The sequence below is a fragment of the Mixophyes fleayi genome, chromosome 2 (genome assembly GCF_038048845.1).
Source record: "Mixophyes fleayi isolate aMixFle1 chromosome 2, aMixFle1.hap1, whole genome shotgun sequence".
NCBI lineage: Eukaryota > Metazoa > Chordata > Amphibia > Anura > Limnodynastidae > Mixophyes > Mixophyes fleayi.
The window spans coordinates 203803327-203829026 of record NC_134403.1 but is presented as its reverse complement, the minus strand read 5'-3'; the positions used below and the strand labels follow the sequence as shown (position 1 = coordinate 203829026).

At 38.0% G+C, this 25700-nt stretch overlaps 1 protein-coding gene across 1 annotated transcript; it reads left to right on the top strand.

Annotated features, from left to right (window-relative positions):
* The first annotated feature begins 124 nt into the window (after positions 1-124).
* On the top strand, positions 125-16298 carry RRAGC (Ras related GTP binding C). The gene is made up of 7 exons (XM_075195380.1): positions 125-612; positions 7389-7592; positions 9050-9249; positions 11386-11500; positions 13449-13591; positions 13810-13958; positions 14261-16298. The coding sequence occupies exons 1-7, from the start codon at positions 427-429 to the stop codon at positions 14410-14412; spliced, it is 1149 nt and encodes a 382-aa protein (XP_075051481.1). The 5' UTR covers positions 125-426; the 3' UTR covers positions 14413-16298.
* Positions 16299-25700: the final 9402 nt, after the last annotated feature.

Below are 25700 nucleotides of genomic sequence, written 5' to 3'. Positions count from 1 at the left end.
GTCAGGTGATTCTCAACCACATGACTGGCACAACCTAACTTGCTGGGTATATGTAATGAGTGACTGGGCTGGGTATCCAATCAGAGAGCCGCAGTTAACAAGCTTTTAACCAATGACATGATGTTACGCAGAAAACGGGGCTAGTGTTACTGTAAGGGTTTGGTAGCTCTAGAAAGAAAAAAAGGAGAGCGAAGCAAATTAACTCCCGGTACAACTACAGTACAATAATACACGGTAACAAGGTGCAGGCTCCAAGCGGGTTTTTTGCAATAATAATAATAATTATTTTTTAATTGAGGATAGAAAATCCTGCCGAGCCAGTAGCCACCGGGACCGGTGTATCACGTGACACAGCGCGATCTGGAGTATGCGAGCGGAGCTCTGCACCGGCGGTGCGTGTGACCATTGTCTATAACACCGTGCGACATGTCTATCCAGTACTCCGGGGAGGAGCCTCTGTCCGGTAGTTACGGGGTGGCGGACTCCTTCCCCAAGGACTTCGGCTACGGGGCTGATGAGTCAGAAATGGACGAGAGCTCGACATCATCAGACAGCAAACCCCGAATCCTGCTGATGGGGATGAGGCGCAGCGGCAAGTCCTCCATCCAGAAGGTGAGGCTTATGTGCGAGTCCGTCCGTCCACTCTCATTTAATACACTGTGCACCAGTCCTACCTGGCTGTATAGGATCTCGGGGTGCTATACTGTTCCTCATATTTAATGTCACAGACTCCAGCACAGCGTCTCTATCCAGGGGCAGGCCGGGCTGGGGGGCATCTGCTTCCAGGGCAGGTACCATAGTGGGCTACCTTTGGTTACTCTATTGGGCCACTTGCATTTTGTCTCCCTTTAAAATATTCATAATAAGCTGTTGATTCGAGTCTTGCTACCAGGGCGAAAATTTGCCAGCCCTCCTCCCCTGTCTCTTCCCCAGTTTCATGGTTTTAGGTTCTGTATCTTGCACAATTTCCTTGGTGCTTTATTCTATATCCCATTACTAGTGAATTCATAGATGACAATGGTCTAGTTTGTTTATAAATGTTCACTACTCTTATCTCATGTATTTGTACAGCAAGTTGACCATATTTGTTTTGGTTTTTTTATTTTATTGGAACATTGTATCATTTGCGTTTTATCCATCTTTCTTTTGACTGCACTGCTGTAAGGTAATATTTGAAATCAGAAACTTATAAAAGAACAAATAATATCACTGGGGGGGGGGGGGGGTCACAGCGGTCACCATTACACAATCCATGTGGAGTTTGTATGGTCTCCCTCTTTTCCTGTACATTTCCTGTGGGAGCTCCAACTTCCTCCTACAGCCCAACAATTGGTAGGTTAATTGGTGTCTGTCAAAATGGACCCTAATGTGTGTTTGTGTTGTGGGTAGTTTAGCTGCAATGGAGCATGAATGATTCAATATTCTCTAGTAAGAGCTGTGTAATGTGTTGGCACTATGTAAATAAATTATAATATTATGTAACATTTAGAAGAGTGCATAAGTTGGAGATTTTGGTTACATTCATGTAAAATTGAAGTAGTAGGTTCTTTCCCCCCCCAACTTGAAGACTATTCTTCCCTATCTCAAGCTTGTTATGCGTACAAGAAATTGACATAACAGGATTGGACCTTTTGGTTGAGATATATATATATATATATATATATATATATATATATATATATATATATATTCTCCTTTTTAAAGTAGGACATATACAGAGGTAAACAAATCCTGCTGCCTATATATATATATATATATATATATACACAGTGCTATTCTTCTATTTGACCCAAGTTAGTAATTAGGGCTATGGGACAACCTTCTCAGGGTTTTAACATTTCCCAGTGGGCAACTTTTGAATGCCTTTTTCAGATACATGGACATGTTCTGTCATTCAATTAAAGCTGAGACAGTACAGTTCATCCATAGTTTAGCAAAATATATTTGTTTTTAATTCCTTTGACTTGCTACCCTTCTGTTGAAGCCACCCAGTAGTGATGATACAAAATTCTTTGTGGATAAATGTGTACACATCTTCACTTAGGCTAGCCACAATACGCTCTACTTATGCTCTTCCTATATCTTCTTGTGAATGCATGATTTGTCCACCTAGGGCCTGATTCATTAAGGATCTTAAATTAAGAAGTTTCTTATTTCAGTCTCCTGGACAAAACCATGTTACAATGCAAGGGGTGTTGACTGTTTTTTCATGTAGCACACAAATACTTGATAGCTTATTTGTACACTGAAATTTAAAGTTGATATTTGTGTGCTACATGAAAAAAGTCGGTATTTAACTTATGTGCAAAACAGAATACTAATTTGCACCCCTTGTATTGTAACATGGTTTTGTCCAGGAGACTTAAATAAGAAACTTATTAATTTAAGATCTTTTTTTTTTTTTTTTTTTTTTAACTCAAAAGGTTTTTATTGAATTTTTTAGTAAAGCATATTACAAACATAGCAGTGGTTGCAGAGTACATACAGCAGATCAGTTATATTGAACAATCCACACTGCTTAGATAAACAATCAAACAAGTAAATAAAAATAAGAAAAAACATTGGTACAGACAACAACACATCTTATGACCCAGTATACATAAGCCAAAGACAGCAAAGAGAACAGACAAGAAAAACAGATGGATAAAGGGGGGGAGGGGGAGATAAGACAAGACAAGAGACTATCCGGTTATAGAAAGTGTACCAGTGGGTCTTGCCCAAGTACCCAACTTATTAATTTAAGATCTTTAATGAATCAGGCCCCTAGAATGTAAAAATTTCATTGGGCAGTTTTCAGGATAGTCAGCTAAAAAAAAATAGGATAAGTATTAGACCATTTTTTAATGTTTCTTGGTCAATAAAAATTGAAGGTAGCTGTAATTTTTTTAAAGACTGCTCAAATGGGAGTTATGAGTTATTACTTGTAGTTAATATTTTATTGGGTTGCCCAGAGCTCCTCTACCTTGCAAAAAAAAAAAAAGGAAAGAAGAAATGTACTTTTATACAGAGCTCCTCTACCTTGCAGTCTAGGCACCTTGATCTCCTAGAACACTGGTATACCAGTGACAGAAAGTGTGGGGCCAGCATTTATTTTAAAACACTAAATGTTTTTTGGTTTTTTTTTAGGTAGGTAGTCTCTCTTATGGCTAATTATATGAATTAAACAATAGTCTCTAGAATATTCCTTATGTGAGGCTTATGGTTCCACCCATCCCTCAATGTTTGCCGCCATGTGGAGATGGCCAGCATGTGGTTGATTTAAAAGTGGGCTATTTGTGTGGAAAAGTACATTGGCAGAAGTGAGGAGAGTACCAATGTCTCCTGCATTCCAGCAATGCGCTATTCATTTAGGCTGCAGTTTATTGACCATGGACAACGTGTGTCCTGCCTCAGCAGGAATGAATAGAGTATTGCCAGACTGAGGCTGATATTGGGGGACCTTCCTTGGTTGCATTTTCATACAGGCAGAAATGTGGAGAGCATTGCTGTACTGCAGCAAAGATGGTGTAACACCATATCCCAGGTAAGTCCGTACAAAATTGAAAAGTACGTTTTGAGTATGGTTACCCTTTAAGTTTGTATAGATCAAGACCACTTTTTATTTATTTAAGGCCTATTTTTTTTTCTATTGTCCTGAACACAATGGTCCTAATGTGAGACTATTTGCAGACGTATACCTTGATTACACAGACATTGTTTTTTAAAGTTCCTCTTTAAGTAGTAAAACATGTTCTTAAATCATTTAATCATCGTTTCTATGTGATTATTTCCCTTTGTGTGAGAGATGTTGAAATGTGGAATGGAAACTGTTTCTGAACATTTTTGTAGAGTAAAAGCAATTCTATACTAATTTAGGCTGGCTGAACCAAAATGCAAGCTCCATTGAATAGATTATCAGTGGATCCCAAATGTTCTCAGTTCAAGGCACCCTTAGGGTCTCCATAATTTTTTAAAGGCACCCCATAGCCAAAATAATTACAAAGTAGTACCCCTCCGTGCTTACTCAGCTTACCATCGCCCCTGGCACCCCTGTGAGATCGCTGTGGCACCCCAGGGAGCCACGGAGCACAGTTTGCGAACCGTTTGCTTAATGCTAAGGGACCCATGAGATGTGGATTTGATTTGGTAGTTGCGCCAATGAAATAAACTACCTGAACATTTCTCAGAGACTGGCGTTCAAATATTTAGTCCATTTGAACCCTATTTTAAGTCTGTGTGCCAAGAAGCAAAATATTTGGTTGCTTTGGTTTACCTTTTAATGCATTTCCGATCTGCTTGATTTATGGCCGGTATTGCTCATGATCTTTGCTGCTGATCAATATACTTTGTGCTACTGTGCTTTTAATACTTCATTCACTTCTAAATATGCCATTAAAGGTTATAAGAATGTATTTTCAGATACTTACATAAGATATAGTTGGAAACCTATAGCTTTATAGTGTCCAGGTTAATTGGCTCCTGACAAAATGTTTTTTTATACTAGTCTGTGTATGTTAGGAAATTAGACTAAGTTCCAGTTGGTCTGGGACTGATGTGAATGACAAATTTTCTCTGTACGGCACTGCGGAATTAATGGCGCTATATAAATGGTGATGATTGTTTATATGCTTATGTGTTGAACAATTCTGTACGTGTTGTTTGTGTGTGTTTTAGTTCTGCTTGCATTATTTGTTGTCCATTCACACTTTTGTGTTCAGGTCAGATAAAAACCTTTTGTTTTGTTTTTGTTTTTTTAGATGTTTTTTATTATTTATATTAAAATATATTTTACTTTTTTTTTTTTATATTTATAATCAAGTAACCAAAGTCTTCAAAATGTTACTGCTGATATTTAACTTTTCTACATTTCTGGATGCATTATTTTCCTTGGCTCCTAGAAAGTCATGCTGCTCCTAATTATGAGCTCTGCAAATGTTAATGCAAATTGTAATTGTACTGTAAACTGACTTACAGGACCACAAATGTGTACATTTTAAGGTATGGACCCTGAAGCTGGCATACATTGGGCAGTCTTACCCTGACATTCCAGTGCAACTGTTATAAAGTATTACCTCCATACTTCACTGCAGTCAGAAAAGCTCTTTCCACATCTGAATAAACCTGGTACACACTGCCGAAAATCACCGCAGATGCGATTTCTGTAACAATTTTAGCAACCACTGAAAGTCCAGATGAGCATGCAAATTTATCTGTACACACCTACATGATTTGCCTTCAGATCTGTGCTCTTCATCTCTCATAACAATCTGCTGAAAATATTGTGACTCCTCTACACTGTGTGGTGATCTGCCTACACTGCTGGTCTTGAGTGCATACACACTTTCACATTTGTCAGACATTGTTCAATCGAGTGTGTATATATATATATATATATATATATATATATATATATATATATATATATATATATATTACACACAAGTTAACCCGTGCATGATACTCATGCATTCTAGTCAAATCATGATACTTAAGGTCTTAAAAAGGTTCTTGTCATGCATTTGGGCCTAGCCCAGGCCTCCTCAGGGGAAGATCGTTACTTCCCGACGCAAGCGCCCTTTTTAATGTGTGTTTATGAGGTAAAATTACCTCACGAAAATGAGTTTGACCCCTCAACTCGTAAATTTAGCCTTTACTACCCCCTACCCCTCCCACGGGGGGAAGGGGGGATGATGGAAGTTAACTGACTTGACTATTCTAATTTTTTTGTCAAATAATGTCAGTATACCAAATTTAAGTTCAATTGGATGAGCCCTTTCTGAGAAAATAGTTTTTTACACACACACACACACACACACACACTAACGCACGCCTCTACACATGTGTTCATGAGGTAAAATTACCTCACGAAAATGAGTTTGAGCCCTACCAAATTTCAGCCCTTTTTGAATTTTTTTTCCCACACTAAGAATTTAGTAGGTCAGTGTATAACTCTGCCCAGCAGGTGGCGCTGCAACTTGGTTCTTTTTTTCCACACACACACAGACGCCACTAAGCATTTATATATTAGATATATATATATATATATATATATATATATATATATATATATATATATATATATATATATAATTATATATTTATTTACTTTTCTCCTATCCATTTTGATCCGAAGAGAGTCGAAGCAAAACATTTTAATAGCAATTAAACCACACACGAAAAAAATCTATTACATGGATCAGTCAGTTTGTTATTCTAATTATTGTGTTTCCTTGTAAGAAAGCCATCCAATCCAATTTAATTCCATCCAGTAAACTTGCCATTTTACCAGTTAAATGTAAGTTCTATAAAGTGAAATACTGCTGCATATTATTTGTGATTGTTGTGAAATTGCATATGTGATTTATCTGCGACATTTCTCTGTGGTAGAGGACTGTATATTGATGGTTATGTATTTAATGTTGAGCATTTGGCCTGTATGTGTAATAAAATGAGCCTTCCATTCAAAATGTTGTTTTTTTTTATTTTTTTTTGCTGAATACAGATGTAAGATTGATGCCTCTAAGATATTACAATCTATGTATGTGGACATTCTTGAGCCTAAAGCTTCAACTTAAGGGGTGCACCATTGCTCTGCTTCACCAAATCTTGGGTTTCTGTGTTATGTTCCCCCCCCCCCCCCTACCCTTACAATATTACTAATTCAGAAGCAGCTGCTAGATGGGAAATTGTGTATAGTGCAATTAAACCAGAAGTAACAGACTGGCAGAATCCTGTATACTAAAGATGAAATTTCAATTAATCATTTCTAGAGTACCAATGCTCTTTGTTAAACAAAAAAAAATCAATTCCTCTAACGGGTTTATAATAAAAATTAAATATTTTAGTAAGTTGTCCATTAATCAGGACTGGACAAAATACCAGGAACAAGGTAGTCAATGCACCTGGAGTTAATATTTATCTGTTTATTTCCCTTTTTTATTTTTTTGTAAGAATGCATCTCTAGCCTCTATAGCATCTACTTGTCCTTACTGTATTTTCTCATTTGCAGCAACATGCCATAAAGCTCTTTACAGCTTTAGTCCATTTACACACTCCGGTTGTGATGGTATTTGCAATGTTGTGGTAACCCACATTTGCCGACACTCCATTGATCTTCTTGCATTTATTTGCCATGACCACCAGTAAATAGAGATGGCAGCTGCCGCACCACTGCCTTTTGCCAGTGGAAGTGGTTATGGGGTTGAATAGTTTCTGTCCCTATATTTGTTTACATGCTTATACTAGCTTTAAAAACCCCTAGTAAAAACATGATTTTTGACACCAGTGGGTAAGGGGCCTTAATGGTTGATTGGTATCCACATATATTTTGTGACGTTTGTATAATGTATAACAAGTCATCCTTTTCCTTATTTGACCAACTTTATTATTTATTTATTTTTGTCCTACAGGTGGTGTTTCACAAGATGTCACCCAATGAAACTTTGTTCTTGGAAAGCACCAACAAGATCTACAAGGATGACATTTCCAATAGTTCTTTTGTAAATTTCCAAATATGGGACTTTCCAGGACAAGTGGACTTCTTTGACCCAACCTTTGACTATGAAATGATTTTCAGAGGGACAGGAGCATTAATATATGTGATTGATGCCCAGGTGATATTTCACTTTCTTTCTAGAAACCATATAATATAAGTGAAATCCACATTTTACATAGAATATTAATGTCATAAATGTCTTTGTTGTTACTTCTGTATTGTGACATTTTTTTATACCAGTGCTTGTTTAGTTTAGCTTATTACATCTAACTATGAAACCTGCAGTTTTGTTTGTTTGCGGTGGCTGAGTTGTTTGTAGCCATCATGAAAATGAGCTTTTGCGGTTAAAAATGTTTCTCAGTGCAGTTTGTTTAATAGTGAAAATGTGTGCACGTGTGTGTTTAAACCAGCTAACCATTACTGTTTGGCATGTGGTTATCCAGTATATAATTGTAATTTAACCGATACAGTTGCTCCACACGCCTTGGTTCTGTATTACATCTTTTGTGGTGCAGGGACCCTTTAGAGTACTTTATAATGTGGTCATAGCACCAGGAATTGACATTGCTGGATAACTGTGAAAAGTCATCCCGTTTTTCGGAGAATCCTTTTATACGCACATCGCTACAATGCATATTTAATAAAGTGGATCTAAACTGTAGTTTTGTGAACTCTAAAGTCAAGTTCCATTGTATCTTTATTAATCTTTAGAGTTTTTTGGTTAAATGTGCAAAATAAGCCCCTAAGGGTATATTTTGCAAACTTGATGCATATCGTATCTGTAATCATTGTCTATATGCACTCAGCTATCTAAGTGGGGGTGTATACGGTTGTATGGCATGCCACCACTTCTACTGTTTTAATTGTAAAACTATAACATTCCAGTCACTTACATTCCCGTTACATTTTCCATACCACCGTTTCTAAATTTCCACTTCCACCACTGTAGTAAAGTGCTCAAAGCACTTGTGTTTCCTGCAACTTCTGTAATCATTGGTGGGTAGGTTATAGTGGTTCACCTGTCCTCAGCCAGCGTCATCTGCTGCTTTGTAGAGTGTTAGCCAAGTAGAGTGGATAGATTTGTTACTCAAATCCGATGATGCAGTGGAGTGTGCTATATACACTTTACCAATCATTCCACCAGTGTCTCTACATTTCGAAGACCCAGCACTAATAGTTTACTCTGACATCCTCAGGCCTGACTATCTGCCCAGCTGCTCAGCTCTCTGTATCATAAATAGATTGAAGTCTAACTATTTGGATTTTAAATATTATTATGATGTATATATGGATAAAGTTTACTGTGTATTGTATGTTTACTCAACAGTAGAGTAGACCTTGATAAATATAAATGGTTGAGTGATTTGCCCAATTTGAGCTTGAAAAGAGTAGACTGAATGCAACAAGGGCCCAGAACCTGGACGTCGCATAGCAGGACCACCAGATGTGTTAGAAAGTATCCCCTTCAGGGCAGCCATACAAAATTAATAAGTGAAAAATGTAAATAGACTCCATGGTGTGCATTACAATGTAATAAATTACAAATGGTCATTCAAAAATTATATTTCCTTGCAGGATGATTACATGGAAGCCCTAGCAAGACTTCATGTTACAGTCACCAAAGCCTATAAAGCAAATCCAGATATGAATTTTGAGGTCTTTATTCACAAAGTAGATGGTTTATCTGATGACCATAAGATAGAAACTCAAAGGGACATTCACCAGAGAGCTAATGATGACCTTGCAGATGTTGGGCTAGAAAAACTTCATCTAAGGTGAGCTGCCGAGGTTTCTCAATTTTGTTATCTACTATGACTTGGAAACCCTTCTGTGAAAATAGTAAATGTTTTGGTATTTATTATTTTAGCCCCAGGTAGCAAATACATGGAAGTTGAGGTGGCAAAAAAAACTGCACTACTTGTCTCTTACAGATAGGGTGGATTACTCTACATGACTGATTCACTGAATTGTATGTGGACTATACTGTGAGAAGTCTTATTTACTGCAGTGGTGTATTTGTTTGCATGAGCTGCATTTTTGTTATAGGTTTATAGTAATCTGTAGTAGGCTAGGAGTTGCGACATGATGGCGATTACTATTCTGATTATGCAAGTGGTCAGCCTTCGCAAACAATTTATTCTCAGTCCTTTTTAAATTGATATACAATCACCATTTTTTTTTATTTTTTATTTATTTTTTTTACACTGATGACCGTTTCGAAAATGAGTGTCCTATACAGCAAGTATATCTGCTCAGTGCCACTGAGCAGATATATTTGCAAATTTGATTTCACAGGTTTATTTACAGCCATCATCAAACATCTTCTCTTGCTCTAGGCAGTTCTCATGATCACAATATTAGTGATAATAAAGACAAACCTATATGTATATATCGCAAAAATGTTTACAGTGTGGGGAGGTGGGATGAAATATCACAATCGTTATAGCATCACTAACCCTATGTTGATACTGATCACGATAAGGAGTAAGACCATAACAATACCAAGAATAGGTTAGATTTTGAGGTAATCACATACAGTATAATGGAGTACATCAGCCTTATTGTTTGATTAAGCTCTTAACTTTTTATTTACCACTGCTTTATTTCCCCTTCCCTTAGATTATATTTAAGTACCCTGTCCGTGCCCTAATATATATGTGTGATTATTTGTCTTGTGTTTGGGTCTAATGTTCTTAAGTAGTGGATGTGATGTATTTGATTTGTATATATGTTTAATGTCTCTAGTTAATCATGTTTTAGAATGTCTGATCAGGAAGTTAAAAAGAGAAGTTCAAAAATGCCGGTTCTGTTAGTACATAAAAAAAAACTGTCTTGAATCTTATACTGTACTTTAAGTAGGGCTGATGTATTCGGTCAGTTCTAGCAAATAAGTCTTGTTTCATTTTGCCTGTCCTGGAAAGGGTTATTATGAGCACTTGATAGACACGTATTTTCTAATTCATCTGGATTTCAGGTGCATCATATGTCTGCCAAGTGTAGCTATTTCAATTGAAAAGGGAAAAAAAAAAGGGGAGGGGGAAATGAAGGGGTACACAATAAAATGGTTGACTTCAGCATAATACATTTCAAAAGCACTTACTAATGTTACTGGTGATACGGCAAGCCAGGTGTCTTTCCCCTTTGGAAGGTGACTCCATAAGAAAGCAAACGTAAGTAAACATCTCCTATAGTTTTGCACCCGGGTGTTACCTTTTATCTCTTTAAAACTTCAGTGCAGTTCCAAACCCCCCTTTTAGAAATGTCTGTTATTAGTTGAAAATGAGTTACTGTACAACTTGCATTCTGGTATCCACGAATAATCCTTTTCTGATGAGGTGAAAAAGTTTTATATTGAAACATACCAGATTGTTAAAACATCAGGCAGCGTCCTCATATATTTGTATCTGCCTCTGATAGTTTTGAGGTCTTTGATTGCGCCATCATATCCTTTGTGGTAATTGTGCCCATATGTTGTAGACCATTAGTGATTTTGAAATTCAATCAGACTCCTGTTGAGCATGTATCACTTCTCTTATAGATAAGTTTCTGTGGCATCCTTTAATGTTCTAAGGCCCGTTGATAAATGCACAATATCTGCCTGTAAAGCCGCCATTTTAGATTTTCTATTTTGGATTACTTTGTAGGGCTGTTCTTCTGGCATTATTGGGAACCGCTGTTTGTCAGCTCTTCCTGGAAGCTGGAGCGACCTCTGCTTGCTACAGCCGCTCTCATATTTCCCCATATATGCAGTGTTGGGGATTCTAAATTGCCATTTTTTCATCTGGATTACAGAAGCAACCAAATTATTCAACTAGCTAAATTGGCTTCCAAGCCACACCTTCAAAAATAAAGATTTTTGTGTTAGATGAAGTGCATTTTTGTTTTATATGTATATTTTCTTTTTCTTACAGCTTCTACTTGACGAGTATTTATGACCACTCTATATTTGAAGCCTTCAGTAAAGTTGTGCAGAAACTTATCCCACAGCTGCCAACTCTAGAAAACTTGCTAAACATTTTTATATCTGTAAGTATTTTATTGCAACCCTGCTACAATTATGTATTTTCTATTTGTTGTGTTTACAAAAGAACTGGAATTGTGATGTGTTAATGTCATTCTAATTATTTCTATGAATGTAAATATAAGGTGGTAACACAGCTATCTAATGTTTTTGCAGTACAATAAAATGGGACCTTCTACTTACTATTCATCTTTAATTTAAACCTAATATCCTTTCTATTACTAGACTACAATCCATAAACAAAATAAACCTTAAACATTGGTTTGTTAGATGCTAGTTTGTGTCTTGTTCTTTTCAGCTTAAAATTGTGTGCCTCACCTCGGTGAACACTGCTATTCTCAGATCTAGGGGATTACCACTGTCCTGGGTTGTTTGCATTATTTTGTAGTGCTTAAAGTGAAGTTTAATTGAACACTTCTTGAATTTTTAACAGGAAACAGTCACCCTATGGCCTCGAAACACACCTGCTTATAATTTTGTGGAAGAAAGCTCTTGACAAACTTTTTGTTTAAAAGGAAATCTATAGCTAAATTATTTCCTTTCTGTTATGTTCTTTCCAATTCCAGTTATTTGAATGTTTGTGCTCTATTTTATTGTCAATATGAAACAAAATGCTTATTAGTAGTTTTAGATGACAAAAAATTGAAAAAACAAATAAGTTAAAACCTCAAAAATTGTAAAGATTTATGACCCATACATTCATGCTGTCGGGGTACACGGAAAAACTCTTTAAAACTTGATATTTTAGTGTAAAAGAATTAGCGTTGTGCCCATTAAATGTATATTGAACGCAACTGCAAGAGAAAGGCAGCATGTTGCTAATCGGTGTCCTGCGGTTTCAGTGTCTTATTCATAAATTGCCCATATTGAAATATACCACATGAAAAAAGTGTAACCAAATTCCTTCTACTGCGCAAACATTGCTGAAGACCTGCTACAGCCTTATTGAAAGTTTCGTCTTGCATTGCTTCCCTCGTATGCTATATCTAAGTAATGGCAGGTTCAATATCCTAATAAATTAACATGAAATATAGGCACTACATGGGAGTGACACAAATACCTATCCACCAATGGTTACCGACACTGTCTCTCCCTATTATAATATGACACTTGTCTTTTCAACATCAGTTTAGTGTTTAGGTGACAAGTAACTCCAGTTTAGACACTTGTATTATTTTGTGGGACAGATTAGTTCACTGCAGGTTTAGTGGACCTTTTTTATGGTGAAATTTAGTAATGTGTGAAATGTCTTGGAAGTTCCACAGCTTAGGGGGCGATTCAATTAGAAAAAAATATGCGTGATGTGTCTCCAGAACGGCTGTGGAGACACCGTGTGTGTATATTTGTTTGTGAAATATCTGCTAATTTTCGCTTGCACCCCATAGCGCTGCGAGCAAAATGATCGGATATTTTTACCATACTAATGGTAAAAATGGGCACATGCGATGTTCTTGGAAACATTGCGGCTAATTGAATTTCCCCCTTAAGGTGTTAAGACAGTGTTACTCAGATTGTAGTAATTATGCAATGGAATTGGCCAAATGTTTATGCCCATAGATACCTACTTTTTATGGGAGTGGGCATAGAACAACCAGTAACCAATGCTATCATTTAAAATATTAAAAGTTATTTGTGGAGAGTAATTGTTTGGTAATTAATCAGACTTGTCAGCAGTCCTAGCTACATGTCTCTCAATCCCTGATAATTATCACATCTAGTGCAATGCGGTCAGAAGATGGCGGCTATTGGCTTGTAGAAGTGGTTATTTTCAGACCGAACTAACAGACTGCATTGAAGCAGTAAGTGATCTGGCTGCTAGAGCCAAGATCTTGCTCGTCAAATTCAGTGCTGGATTGACCCGTGTGTGGCAAGACTTAAATTGTACAGACTTAAGCAATGGACCTGGTTTTCTCCACAACACTAATTTTATTTACTTTCACTGTCTATTTTCAGAATTCTGGTATTGAAAAGGCTTTCTTATTTGATGTTGTCAGTAAAATCTACATTGCTACAGACAGTTCCCCAGTAGACATGCAATCCTATGAACTCTGCTGCGATATGATAGATGTTGTAATAGATGTGTCCTGTATATACAGGTAAATAAACGGTGTTTTTTTTCTTTATTTTAACACCTCCATTACTTCTGACATATTTCATTGTTTATGCATAAATTATTATATTGGCTGCTGTTGTTTAGTTTAGAAGGAAGTGTGTCATGAATATATTTTATGATCTTGCACTATTAAGACGACTTTTATTTATTCCTAAGATTCTGTTGCTTTATCTTTATTTGACGTAATTATTATTCACACAGCTTGCATGCTGAATGTAATGGGACTGCATATGACAAGGAGTCCATGGCGATCATCAAGCTCAACAATACAACCGTGCTCTATTTAAAGGAGGTTACAAAATTTCTATCACTTGTGTGTATTCTTAGGGAAGAAAGCTTTGAACGAAAAGGTAAGCACAAAGTATTTGTATCCATCACAATGGCAAAATAAGATGGCACATCTGTAATGCAGGTCGCAATCTCGCAGTATATTTTTAGGTTAAGTGGCTCATTAGATAGATATCTGTCTGTGTTTAGCTTGTTTGTTTTTTGTCATTGTTTTCATATCTCAGAACATCATGTGAATGATGATGATCTTGGAATGAAGTGGGAAAATGCGCTGATAAAAGTGGGGTTTAAATATAATGAGACAGTTTGTACTTTTGTCTACAAGGTATAAATAATCATTTCACCTTTTTAATTTCATATACAGGTTTAATAGACTACAATTTTCACTGCTTTCGAAAAGCCATCCATGAGGTGTTTGAGGTGGGAGCTGCCACCCACAGGACCTTCAGCCATCAAGGCAACAGTCCAAATCTCAATGCAGTGACTCAAAATGGCACACCTGCAAATGCAGTCTAGAGTAAAACATTGCAGACTCATCACCCAGTAGCCCAAGAATAGTGCCCGCCACATGGAGTGTGACACTTGAGGCAAGGCCAGTGCAAGAAACACAGGGTACTGCAGGTAGAACAAACCTTGTGGATTTCCATGATCTGCTGTGCAAAACCCCTTAAATGTGTGATCCTAGTCACATGCTCGCATTCCTGCAATAGTTCAACTGTTTTGCATTTGAAATGAATCCATTTTGGTTTGGAGTTTTGTTTGTGGTAAAATCTCCAAAGCAATGTGTGTATGTGAAAAGCCGCACACCATCATCCCCAGTTCAGATTTTCTTTCTTAAATTGATGAACACCTTGCAAATCCTTGGCCATTAATGTTCTATATTAACCTTGGGAAACGCAGAACACATGCCCAGTTGGTGTCTTCAACCTGCAGATTATACAGCCTCCTAAGACATGAAAACATTCCAGAAGGAAGTGCTTACCTTTTCTGTCTGAGAAATTGGCATTTATCAAGTGATTCCTCAAACCTGAGAAGTGGATTATCCTGCATTGTTTGCAAATCCTATTCGTAAACAGGGGCATCTGAAGAACTGCATGAAATTGGGGAGCTGCGCCATTCCGCTCCTTAGAGACTGTTGAAGATCCTAGCTGGGAGCATCATTGGGTAGTTTTTCACTGTACTGCTCTTAGTCTAGCGCACACACATTCAAATTCTCAAGTTGCTTAATTCCAAATGCCTTTTTGGGCAGGTGCCTATATATTGAGAAAGTTGTTTTTTGTTTTTGTTATTTGGTTTCAAAATTTGATATGAAATAAACTGCATAGTAAGCAAAAGGTGCCATATTGGTGTTGGATAAGAATCTTAAAGTTTTACAATTTATTGAAGATCCAGTTTTTCTTTTCACAATATGAAAAAGTGTTTAGATAGATTTGATACTTGTAAAATATGCTGCAAAAGGACTTTTGAGAGAGCTGCTAATCAACTGCACTGATTTATGAACTATGTGGTGAAGTTTTGATATTACAATTTTATTGCACCAATATGGCAAGCAAATGGTTACAGGTTGACCCCAGTTTGGATTACTGTGCATCTTTTCTTTCTAATTTCAGTGGGTAAAAAAAAAATCACACTTGTATTTTAACTGTCACATGTTATAATTGGCGAATAGGACTGATGCTTTTAACTCTGCATATTAAAGCACATAATGGGTCCTCCTGGCTAGCAGGTATGCACTAACACTACTTTTCCTTATCTAATATTTGGGTTGAATCATTTACACATAATGTTATCTATTTAAGTTGTGGCACTTGTTGCAGTATCTGATTTACAGACTGATCTTCTGTTCTGCTTTGTTCAATCCACGGGTGTATTCTAGTTTGATGGCTATTCCATAATGTTGCACCTTTTTGCTGTACCAAAGGCCTGTTCTTGCTGAATCATTATGTAACAAAGTGCCACCGTAATTTCTGTGTATGAACCCTTTTACTTTGTGTGGTTGACTAGAGTGTATTCTGCAAGTGATCAGTGACTCTTCCTATGGACCAGAGCGAAAGCCAACCGGAAGTGGGTGGGGAAAAGCTTTTATATTTATATTTTTCCTTTCACTGAAATATGTATAACAAGGATTATCAATAAACATATTTACTCATGGCAGAGTTTGCTATTACCAAGCAGCATGTAGCTTTTTGCATTTTATTGACACAAGTTCAGCTACAGTAGGCAATGATTGTCTTGCCTTTTGATGACGTCAGAAGAAGTTTTGTTTGCCTTGTTTTTCTACCAATATGTACTTGGATCCCTCTGCTAGTTGGTTGACTCATTTAAAGGGACACTATCATTTTGTTTTCTTTCTTTTAAATAGTGTTATGTAATTGATGTTACAAAATAAAATGTCAAGTTGGTGTTTGGCTTCCTGTTTTCAGTCTACAATTGCTGTGTGCAGGTTTACTGTATGTCTACAGTCTTATGCAGGGGCCATGTGTCTCGATTATCAATACTTAATGAGGATATTTGTCCATAAAGCATGAAAAGCATGTGTGGTCTGCTCCAGTCAAATAAGTCTGATTTAGGGTGTCTCGTCTATAGACCTCACATTCAGATAATTACTGTTAATACAACTACATATTATTAGATTACAGAACAGTAGCAAGCCATTAATATTGAGGTAGTAGAATATCTTCATTTAGTCAATCAGTTGAACAAAATAACTTTATTTGACATAAACATATTTTTATTTTCATGATGGTGTCCCTTTAAAGGAAAATATTGGATAAAATGTCAAGTTGGTCAATCGTCCAGTTTTGGGCAACCCCCCTCCTTTTTAGAACACCTCTCCCATCCGGGAGCAGGCCTGTGCTGGAGGGCTGAATCTGTCCAGTGTATTTGGTAGATCTATTTTAAAAAGGACTGGACAGATTGTTATATACAGATTGAACTGCAGTGAAAATTAGTAGGCTTTGATGCAATGTAGGCAAGGGTTATACTTCTTAGTGGAGTCCACAAAACTGTATGGCAACTGATATGTCTATTATATCATATGAAATAAAAGATTTTCTGATGCGATCACTGTTGTTCAAAAGGAAAATGGGTATCATTTGGAAAATAGATCACAGAGCAAAGTATCGCTTGCATACTCCTGCGCGGTGTTCACTGTAAACAAGCTTCAATAAGAGCGCTCTGGTTTTCAAAGCCAGAGATGAACAAATGTACAGTCATAAAAAGCAGATACAGTATGAAGGTCCACATTTATAGGTCGATGGATCATTATCTCCCAAGAATTCGACGCCCCATTGGCTGATTCCTTTGGTCATTGTTCTGTGAGGTAGGAGTCATATTTCCATGTGTGGCCATGTGTTCTTCCTCAGACTCCCACCCCTGGACTTGTATAAACTGGTTCTTTTATGGCATCTCTGGATTTGCTATTTGGTGTATGAAAAGTAATATTAGTTATACCTAGCGTTTGTAATGTGCAAACGCTTCATAAATACTACTGGAAACATTCTCTTGTGATTGAACAGAATGAGGCCAAACTATTTAACATGTTGAAAATGCTAATTACCTTCTCAACATTATATTTGGTATCAACTGAAAGGAATAAAATAAGCTTCTTTACATGTTGCTAGATAATGATTTGGTTGCATATTGATCGCATTCCATCCAATATTTTTGTACAGAAATTATTGATTACCATCTTCACCCAATTATCTAACTTCAACCCATTTTTTTCAGTATTCCTCCATTCTTCTATGAAAATGTTTTGATGGCTTATTTAGCTGGTTAAAAATGTTATGAAGCCAAATGTCCTAGATGGGGGGTGTGATCAGTCTGAAGTCACGAGCTGTTTGCTAACCACTTTCTATTGGTGTACACTACTATAGGCTCTGCCGATGGCACCAGCTTTTTCTGGAAAATGCTGGAAAAACTTTTTTTTATTGTGCAGTTTCTGTGGCTCCAACTTGGAGTCGTCCTTCAAACTGAGTGTATTACTTACTCACATGCTATCTCCCCTATATTTCGTAGAGCATCGAAAAGAAGAAATAGATCTTTTAATCTAAACCACACACATTCACTAAATTTTATTGTATTTTCCCATCAGGTTTGTTTATATTTACTTTTATATGGTAGCTATAGCAGTACTGCCTTTTTTATCTTCATCATTTGTTGATCTGCGTCTAAGATTTGTCGTCATATTTTTACTTTGCTTCAAAAATGTTTGGTGTGGATTATTTGATATTCGGAGCATCAAGAGAAAATGTTTTGATGATGTGATCATGCACGAAAGAATAATAGGCACATCTTTTGAGATACGCTGCACCTGTAGTATGGCTATTTCCCATGTTCAACAACAGTAGCCTGGCAAAGTGTGCTACCATCAGAAATATGTTCTCCCAGGGATTTTTACCAGTGCAACAAGTTTAAGAAGGATGCTGATGCATGGTATTTACTTGCAGGTGTATAACCTATATAGCTTCGTAATTGTAGTTTCACCCTCAAGCCACAGACCATCACTGTTTTGGGCCCAGAATAGAATGAGGCCACAATCCCATTATTGGTTTTCAGATCCGAACTGGGGGTAAATGTATCAAGCTGAGAGTTTTCTGGTGGGTTTGAAAAACCAATCCGATTCTAGCTGTCATTTATTTAGTGCATTCTACAAAATGATAGCTAGAATTTGATTGGTTGCTATAGGCAACATCTCCACTTTTCACACCCGCTGGAAACACTCCGCTTGATACATTTACCCCCTGTAGTTGCCTTAAGATAGTATGTTTGTTTGTTGGTTTTTTATGTTTTTAAATTTATTTTCGGCAGCAAGAGAGTGACTACTTTGGGGTCAGTTAAGGTACTGACTAAACTACAAATTTATATTCTCAACTCACAACCCTCCACTATGTAAAGTTGGTCAATCTTAAACCGAGGCCTCTCTAGTCCATTTCGCCACACCCCTGTTGTCACCAATAGGGCATTGATGACCACTATCCAATGCTAATACTGGGGTATTTGAAGAAGTATAGTCACAGACCAACAGTGGTGCTGCTATCCACCACTCTTTGCTGTGTTTTCAAAGCACATTCGGACATGTATTGCGGATTTACAGCCATAACCATACTAGATCGGCCTCGCTGCTTCTGACCCAGTGAAAGTAAACATGTAGTCCAACTAGGACTGAAATAAGTTAAACCTCCAGGTTGTGTGCTTTATACCGGTACTCCAACTTTCCTAAGGGTTAATAATATTGGCTCAATCATGTTCCTCCCTATTATCCTACACCATTTATATAATCCCGGCTACTTCCTGCATCTCCCTCTTCTATTTTGGATTCCTCACCCTCCCGACCCTTCTTCGATTTGATGTCTATCATTGATTATGCAAGAATCCCTCTTACCTTCCTCCTAGGGGTGACCTTTTAGTGTTCCAATATGTTGGGCAGAACTGCATGTTCGCGGTCACACAGGAAGGCCTCAGATGGTGAATTGCAATCAGAACCTTTGTAGACATCTGTATAGGAACCCGATCCCAGCTCACCACTTGGATATCTGGGAGTTATGTGGCCCACCTGCATATCCTCGCCATCGGGTGAGTATGAGGCACAAATATATCCTGCTTTGGTAGCAAAATTCTAGGCGGATGACCAGTAATCTTATCCAGCTCAAGCACAGAGATGTGAGACTAATATGTGATTGAATCAAGATATCAGAAGGAAGAGAATGCAGAAGCATGTGCTAGTCCATTTTCAACCCAGGCCATGTTGTTCACTTTATTTTTATTATTGTAGATTTGTAAGGCGCCACAGTGCTCCGCTGCGTCACACAGTAAGAAAAAAAAAAGGCCGTACATAAAACAAGGACATACAAGGCAGAAAAAAAATAAATGCAGACATGAATACAAAGCGTAGAGTACCCTGCTCATTAGAGAACTTACATTCTAAAGAGGGCATAGCTGAGACAAGGGGAGAGAGTGAGGCTTAGAGTGGAGATTGGGACAGATGTGAGGTTGCATCAGTGTGAATAGTATCAGGGATAAGGTAAGCTTAAAAAAAAAAAAAAGGATGGGTTTTTAGAGAACGTCTAAAAAGTTGAATGCTGTGGGAAAGCCTGCTTTTGCATGGTAGGGAATTCCATAAGTGGGGAGCAGCATGGACGAAGTCTTGTATCCACCTCTCATTTGCGCCTACCAGAGACGAGACAAGGTGCAGGTCAGAGGTAGATCTAAGAGAGGCGGGAGTGATAGTATTTTGAGATGTATGAAGGGGTGGTGGTGTTGAGGGCTTTTTAGGTAAGGATGAGTAATTTGAAATTGATTCTGGAGGAGACGGACTGTAGGGATTTGCAAAGTGGTGTAGCAGATCTTGAGCAGTGAGTCTTGCAGCAGTATTTAGTATGCATTGAAGGGTGGATATATGGGTGTTTGGGAATTCCAGATAGAAGGAGGTTGCAGTAGTCCAGACGAGAGATGATGAGATAATGGATAAGAGTTCTGGTAGTATGTAAGAAACGGGCGTATTCTGACAATGTTTTTGAAGTGGAATTGATATGACTGGGGGAGAGTCTGGATGTGAGGAATAAAAAAAGAGGGTGTAGTCCAGTGTGACACCAAGGCAGCGGGCTTGGGAAATTGTCTTATAAACTGTGCAGAAGTTTCAGTGGAATGTTGGGGACGGAAGCTTGATTGCACAGAGTCGAAAATGGAGTCAGGGGTGCGACAGGTGTTTGTACACTAATCGCTCAAGTATGAGGTCTCGTTAGAGCAGTAAAGTATGTAAATTGCAGTCTTACTTTTTGCAGTCAGTGTCTTTGTTAGTGGATGATCAAACAGAAGTGCTTCAGTCTTTGTCACAGAGGTTATAAATTAGCTCTTACTCGTTTCTCCACTTTAATGATGTGGTTTCATCAGAGAGTAAGGTATACTAAGAGCCTATTTCCTTAGAGACCCTTACATCCAATCGGATCTAGCAGGTAATAAAACACAGGTGTATTATTAAATAAAAACTTTGAATTACAAGTGGTTGGTGGTTATAACTTGTACTTCACTTACATAAGATTATTTAGCATATAGACAAAATGAATAATGCATTTGATTGTATATGCCATTACTAAATACCTTCATTATTTTTTTTTACTGTATTTTCTACTATATTGTTATATAGAAGGTATTTGATTAAAATGGAATGCGCAATATATTGTAATGAGGAGCTATACAACTTGAAGTGTGTACTTCTATCTGTTTGAAGGAAACCTACAGGGAATATAAGCTTAATAGACATATCGCTTGTAATGGCATATAAAATCTTAAATGTATTATTCATTTTGTCTATGCTAAATAATCTTTTGTAAGTGAAGTAGAAGTTATAATCACCAACCACTTGTAATTCAAAGATTTTATTTAATAATACACCTGTATTTTAGAGGAAATCACCTTTAAGGGGATGAAACGCGTCAGGTAAGACACAGCTGCAACATAGTTGCCATTCAAGATTCAGTGCCTATTGCTTTATTATGACTCCGGTCTAAGAAGAAAATTTACACTCTCTTGACACGAAATCGTAACGGAGGTTCAACTGGTGCGCACCACAGTGACGTCGGTAGAACGTTGAGAGGAAGCGCCCTCCATTGCTACAAGCGTGGAACAGTGAGAGCACACTACAGAGTTTCGGCTTTCCGAATATACTCCGTAATAACAAGGAGAATATTCTTACTACAGGATCCACAATTGAATGCAGGTACCGGTCCTTTTGTATATCGCCAGGAATCTGGTAAGAGACTTGTGTTTTATCCTGCATGGAATGAAATGAGATCCGCTTAACAGCGTTGTAGTTTTTCTCCTCTGAATTATATAACAACAGCTCCACACTACAGTGACTCATGCAATGTAATTTGATTGATTAAGATACTCCTACGATTAATACATTTATAACGGGAGTACAAAGCTGAAAGTAGCCGGATTGCACTATATGTGCAAAATACACATTTGGACAATTTTTGTAGGTGCACCTACGTTGAGTTTTGTCCTATATGGCACTGATACAAGTTCACATGTTATTATGTGGTTAGAATTTTTTACCAATTCTATGTGGTTAATATATTGTTTTAATAAAATGTTTTAAAAAATCTTTGTGTGCACAAGTACTTTTACGGCAGACTTGGTATACCATCGCATTACTGTATTTTAGTACCTGCTAGATCCTATAGGATGTTAGGGTCATTTTAAAGAAAGAAGCTCTTAGGAGGGCTGCCAGAAGGAATTAAGGGCCTCGGTACAACAACTTTATGGGGCCCCCCCTATAGTTGAGCATGGCAAAAAAAATTGCGGCGCAAAAGTTATAGTGGGTGTATTCATACAATTGGGGACTTGGCTAGCAGGCGAAAAGCGCTAGACCACCCTCCTACAGAAAAAAAATCCTGCATTGTTTCCACAAGGGTACAGTGAACTGGAGCGTGACATATGTCCCAGCATTTCTGGCTTTCAGGACATCTAGCACCATAGTGTAGTATAGAAAGAATGCCGTGTGTGCATAAAGAGTTCACAGTCTTTGCCTGCCCCTTACATTGGGCAGAACACTCACCAAAAATTGAAATTGTCCCACTAGAATCACAACATTTCACAGACTCTCCTGCTCTCTCCTACCTGTTCTTGTCACTTTCACCACCTGTGGCTGCTGCTTTCTTTAGCTGCGGCATGTCTGGATCCTGGAATGTTGGGGGTCCTATTTGGGGAAAAAAAAATGGGTACATTTTAGAAAATTACAACCATCCCCAGCGTCAAATCAATAGCACCTGTGATTAATAATTAGGCCTTCCTCCAGCCCCGACATTAAAGTAATAGTATTCCCATTTAATAAACCTATATCCCTACCTCCAAACAGCTCCAGCAATAAATTAATCGTATTTACATTTCAGAAATATACTCGCAACCATCACTGCCATTAAATAATTCATAGTCACATTTAATAATGAGACCTGTGCCATCTCTCACACACACTCTACTGTGCCCCTTCATCACCACCACGCTGTGCATCATTATGATCACAGTGCACCCTCCATGCTGCTTCCCTCCCCCCTTCACCTGGCCCCCATTCATCACACTGTGCCATGCTGCTCCCCCTCTCCTTCATCACTGTGCCATGGTGCCCTCCCCCTCTCCATCACACTGCCATGGTGCTCCCCCTCCCCTCCATCACTGTGCCATGGTGCCCCTCTCACCTCTCCTTCATCACTGTGCCTTTCCCCCTCTCCTTCATCACTGTGCCTTTCTCTCTCTCCCCCTTCATCACTCGGTGCTTTTTTCTTCCCCTTGCCTCTCTGATCCTTTACTTACCTTTTATTAGTTTATTTCATCTCTTCTCTCTGCTGTCTTCTCTCTTCTGTGTTCTTTCTTGGTCCTCTTTGCGCCACTCCTCACTGAATGTCGGGTGTGACGTGATGATGTCACGCCCGACATTCAGTGCGAACGGAGCAGAGAGGAAGGAAGAGAACGCCGGTGCCGCAATCACGTGAGTATTTTTTAAATACCCAGCCCCCCCACCAATGAAGGAGGCAGAACCCCCCCTGCCACAAAAAAAATAATATATATATATATATATATATATATATATATATATATATATATATATATATATATATAATAAATAATCAGTTTATTTTTCCAAAAAAAAGAAAAAGGTTGGTAGTGAGGGGCATGGGCCGGGCCCCCAGGCAGGTCCAGGCCCGGGTAATTAGTACCCCTCCCCCTCTCGACGGCCTTGGCCTTTACTATATATCTTATTCTCTGCTGAAACCACATCACTAAAGTGGAGAAACGCTTAAGAGTTCATTTATAACCTCTAACAATAATTGAAGGACTTCTCTGTTTGATCATCCACTAACAAGGATGCTGACTACAAAAAGTAAGACTGCAATTGACATACTTTATTGCTCTAACTAGAGACCTCATACAAGCTGACAGTTGAAATAAATATCTCTAAGGACTGGGAGCCTTGAAGAGCTGCGACTCAGAACACAGTCTGTTATATACACTGGCAGCTAGAGAGATAAGATTGTGAAGTCCAGGAGTGCTGCATGTTTGAGCTGTAGCCCTCCATGAATACCACAAACTTCTACACTACAAAATTAGTCTCTTGTTTAAGCTACTATATTGGGTCAATTCAATCTGTCAGCAGGACACATTAAGAGGATTAGAGCATCTTTTGGGAACAGTGTTTGAAGGATACTAATCATACAGTCTGCAATCAGTCAGTAATGAGATTTATACTGAAGTTTATTCTTCAGAGTTATTTCAACTGGACATTCCCGGCTCCTTTGTTTAACTAATAAGGATTTAATCTGGAGTGTGAACCTCCGGATCACTACTAAATTGGAGTGAGATTTTTAATAGAAATAGTGGTGTTTTGCTATACAAGCTGGATAGTTATATGTTATAATGATTGTTTATCATGTTTTATATCAATTTAATAAAGTTGTTTTTATTACATTGTGGTTGGTTGGTGTGAAGTATAGAGAAGAAAATAAGCGTCCTCATTTCCTTTAAAGTTTTTTTTTTTTTTGTTTCTGTTATTGGATTGGTACACACTAATCTGAAAGAGGGCAGCTATTTTTCTCTGTCTATTTTGTAATTTCATTGCCTCCATTATCCTTATTGTATAAAATAAGAGTTTTGGTATTCACTTTCTGGCCTATAGAGATAGTATAATAGATTATTTATAATATCCTCTTCTTATGATTTTTTATATATATATATATATATATATATATATATATATATATATCACCTGTTAAAGCACTCAATAATTCCCCTAGATACAGGTCTAGGGGTGTTCCCTTTTTTCTTCAACTGTCATAACCGTTGGCTGAAAAGATCATGACTCTGTGGAAATCCTGATCGTGAGTATATTCACAGTGCAGGATTAGAAGGACAACATTCCATTGCTGAACGTGATTTTATGTTCTGCTGCACAATCAAATGACTCGACGATCGGTACTTTGTAACGACTGACGTTCATCGTACAAGTGTATGCACTAATGCGATATCGGGCCTTGCGGATGTTTATCGGGTATTTGGCCCGATAATTGGCTGGAAAACCTGTAGTGTGTACCAAGCTTGATTGCTTCTCCTGGAAGCCGAATAGCCGAGATAAGATAGGGAGTAATTGGAAACCTGTATAATACATTTGTCTTTGATAACAAGCTATTTATTGTAATGCACACATAAATACAACACTTCTTTCACCACACATGACTAAACAAAATAATATGTAAGTGCTGAGGTTGGGGTGACAAAGAGGGGGAGGTGTATGGAAAATAACTAGGCAATAAACAGACAAGATGCTGCCACCTCCTTGTATATTCGAATATATTTATGTTGCAATCGTGTGTGTGTGTGTGTGTGTGTATATCTATCTATCTATCTATCTATCTATCTATCTATCTATCTCACACTCACGGACTGGGGCATGAAGGGCCCACTGGGGGACTGCAACGCTAGGGGCCCACCAGAGGGGGTGTGGCCAGCCATCATAGAGGCGAGACCAGACGCTAGAGGGGGAGTGGTCAGCCCAAGAAGGACAGCTAGAACCATAGTGTAGTTTATAAAGAATGCAGTGTCTATATAAAAAGAGTACACAGTCTTGACCTGCCCCTTTAGATTGGGCAGAACAGTCACCAAAAATTGGGATTGTCCCACTAGACCAGGCTTGGCTAACCTGTGGCACTCCAGGTGTTGTGAAACTACAAGCCCCAGCATGCTTTGCCAATATATAGCAGCTTATTGCTGGAAGGAGAAGCTGGGACTTGTAGTTTCACAACACCTGG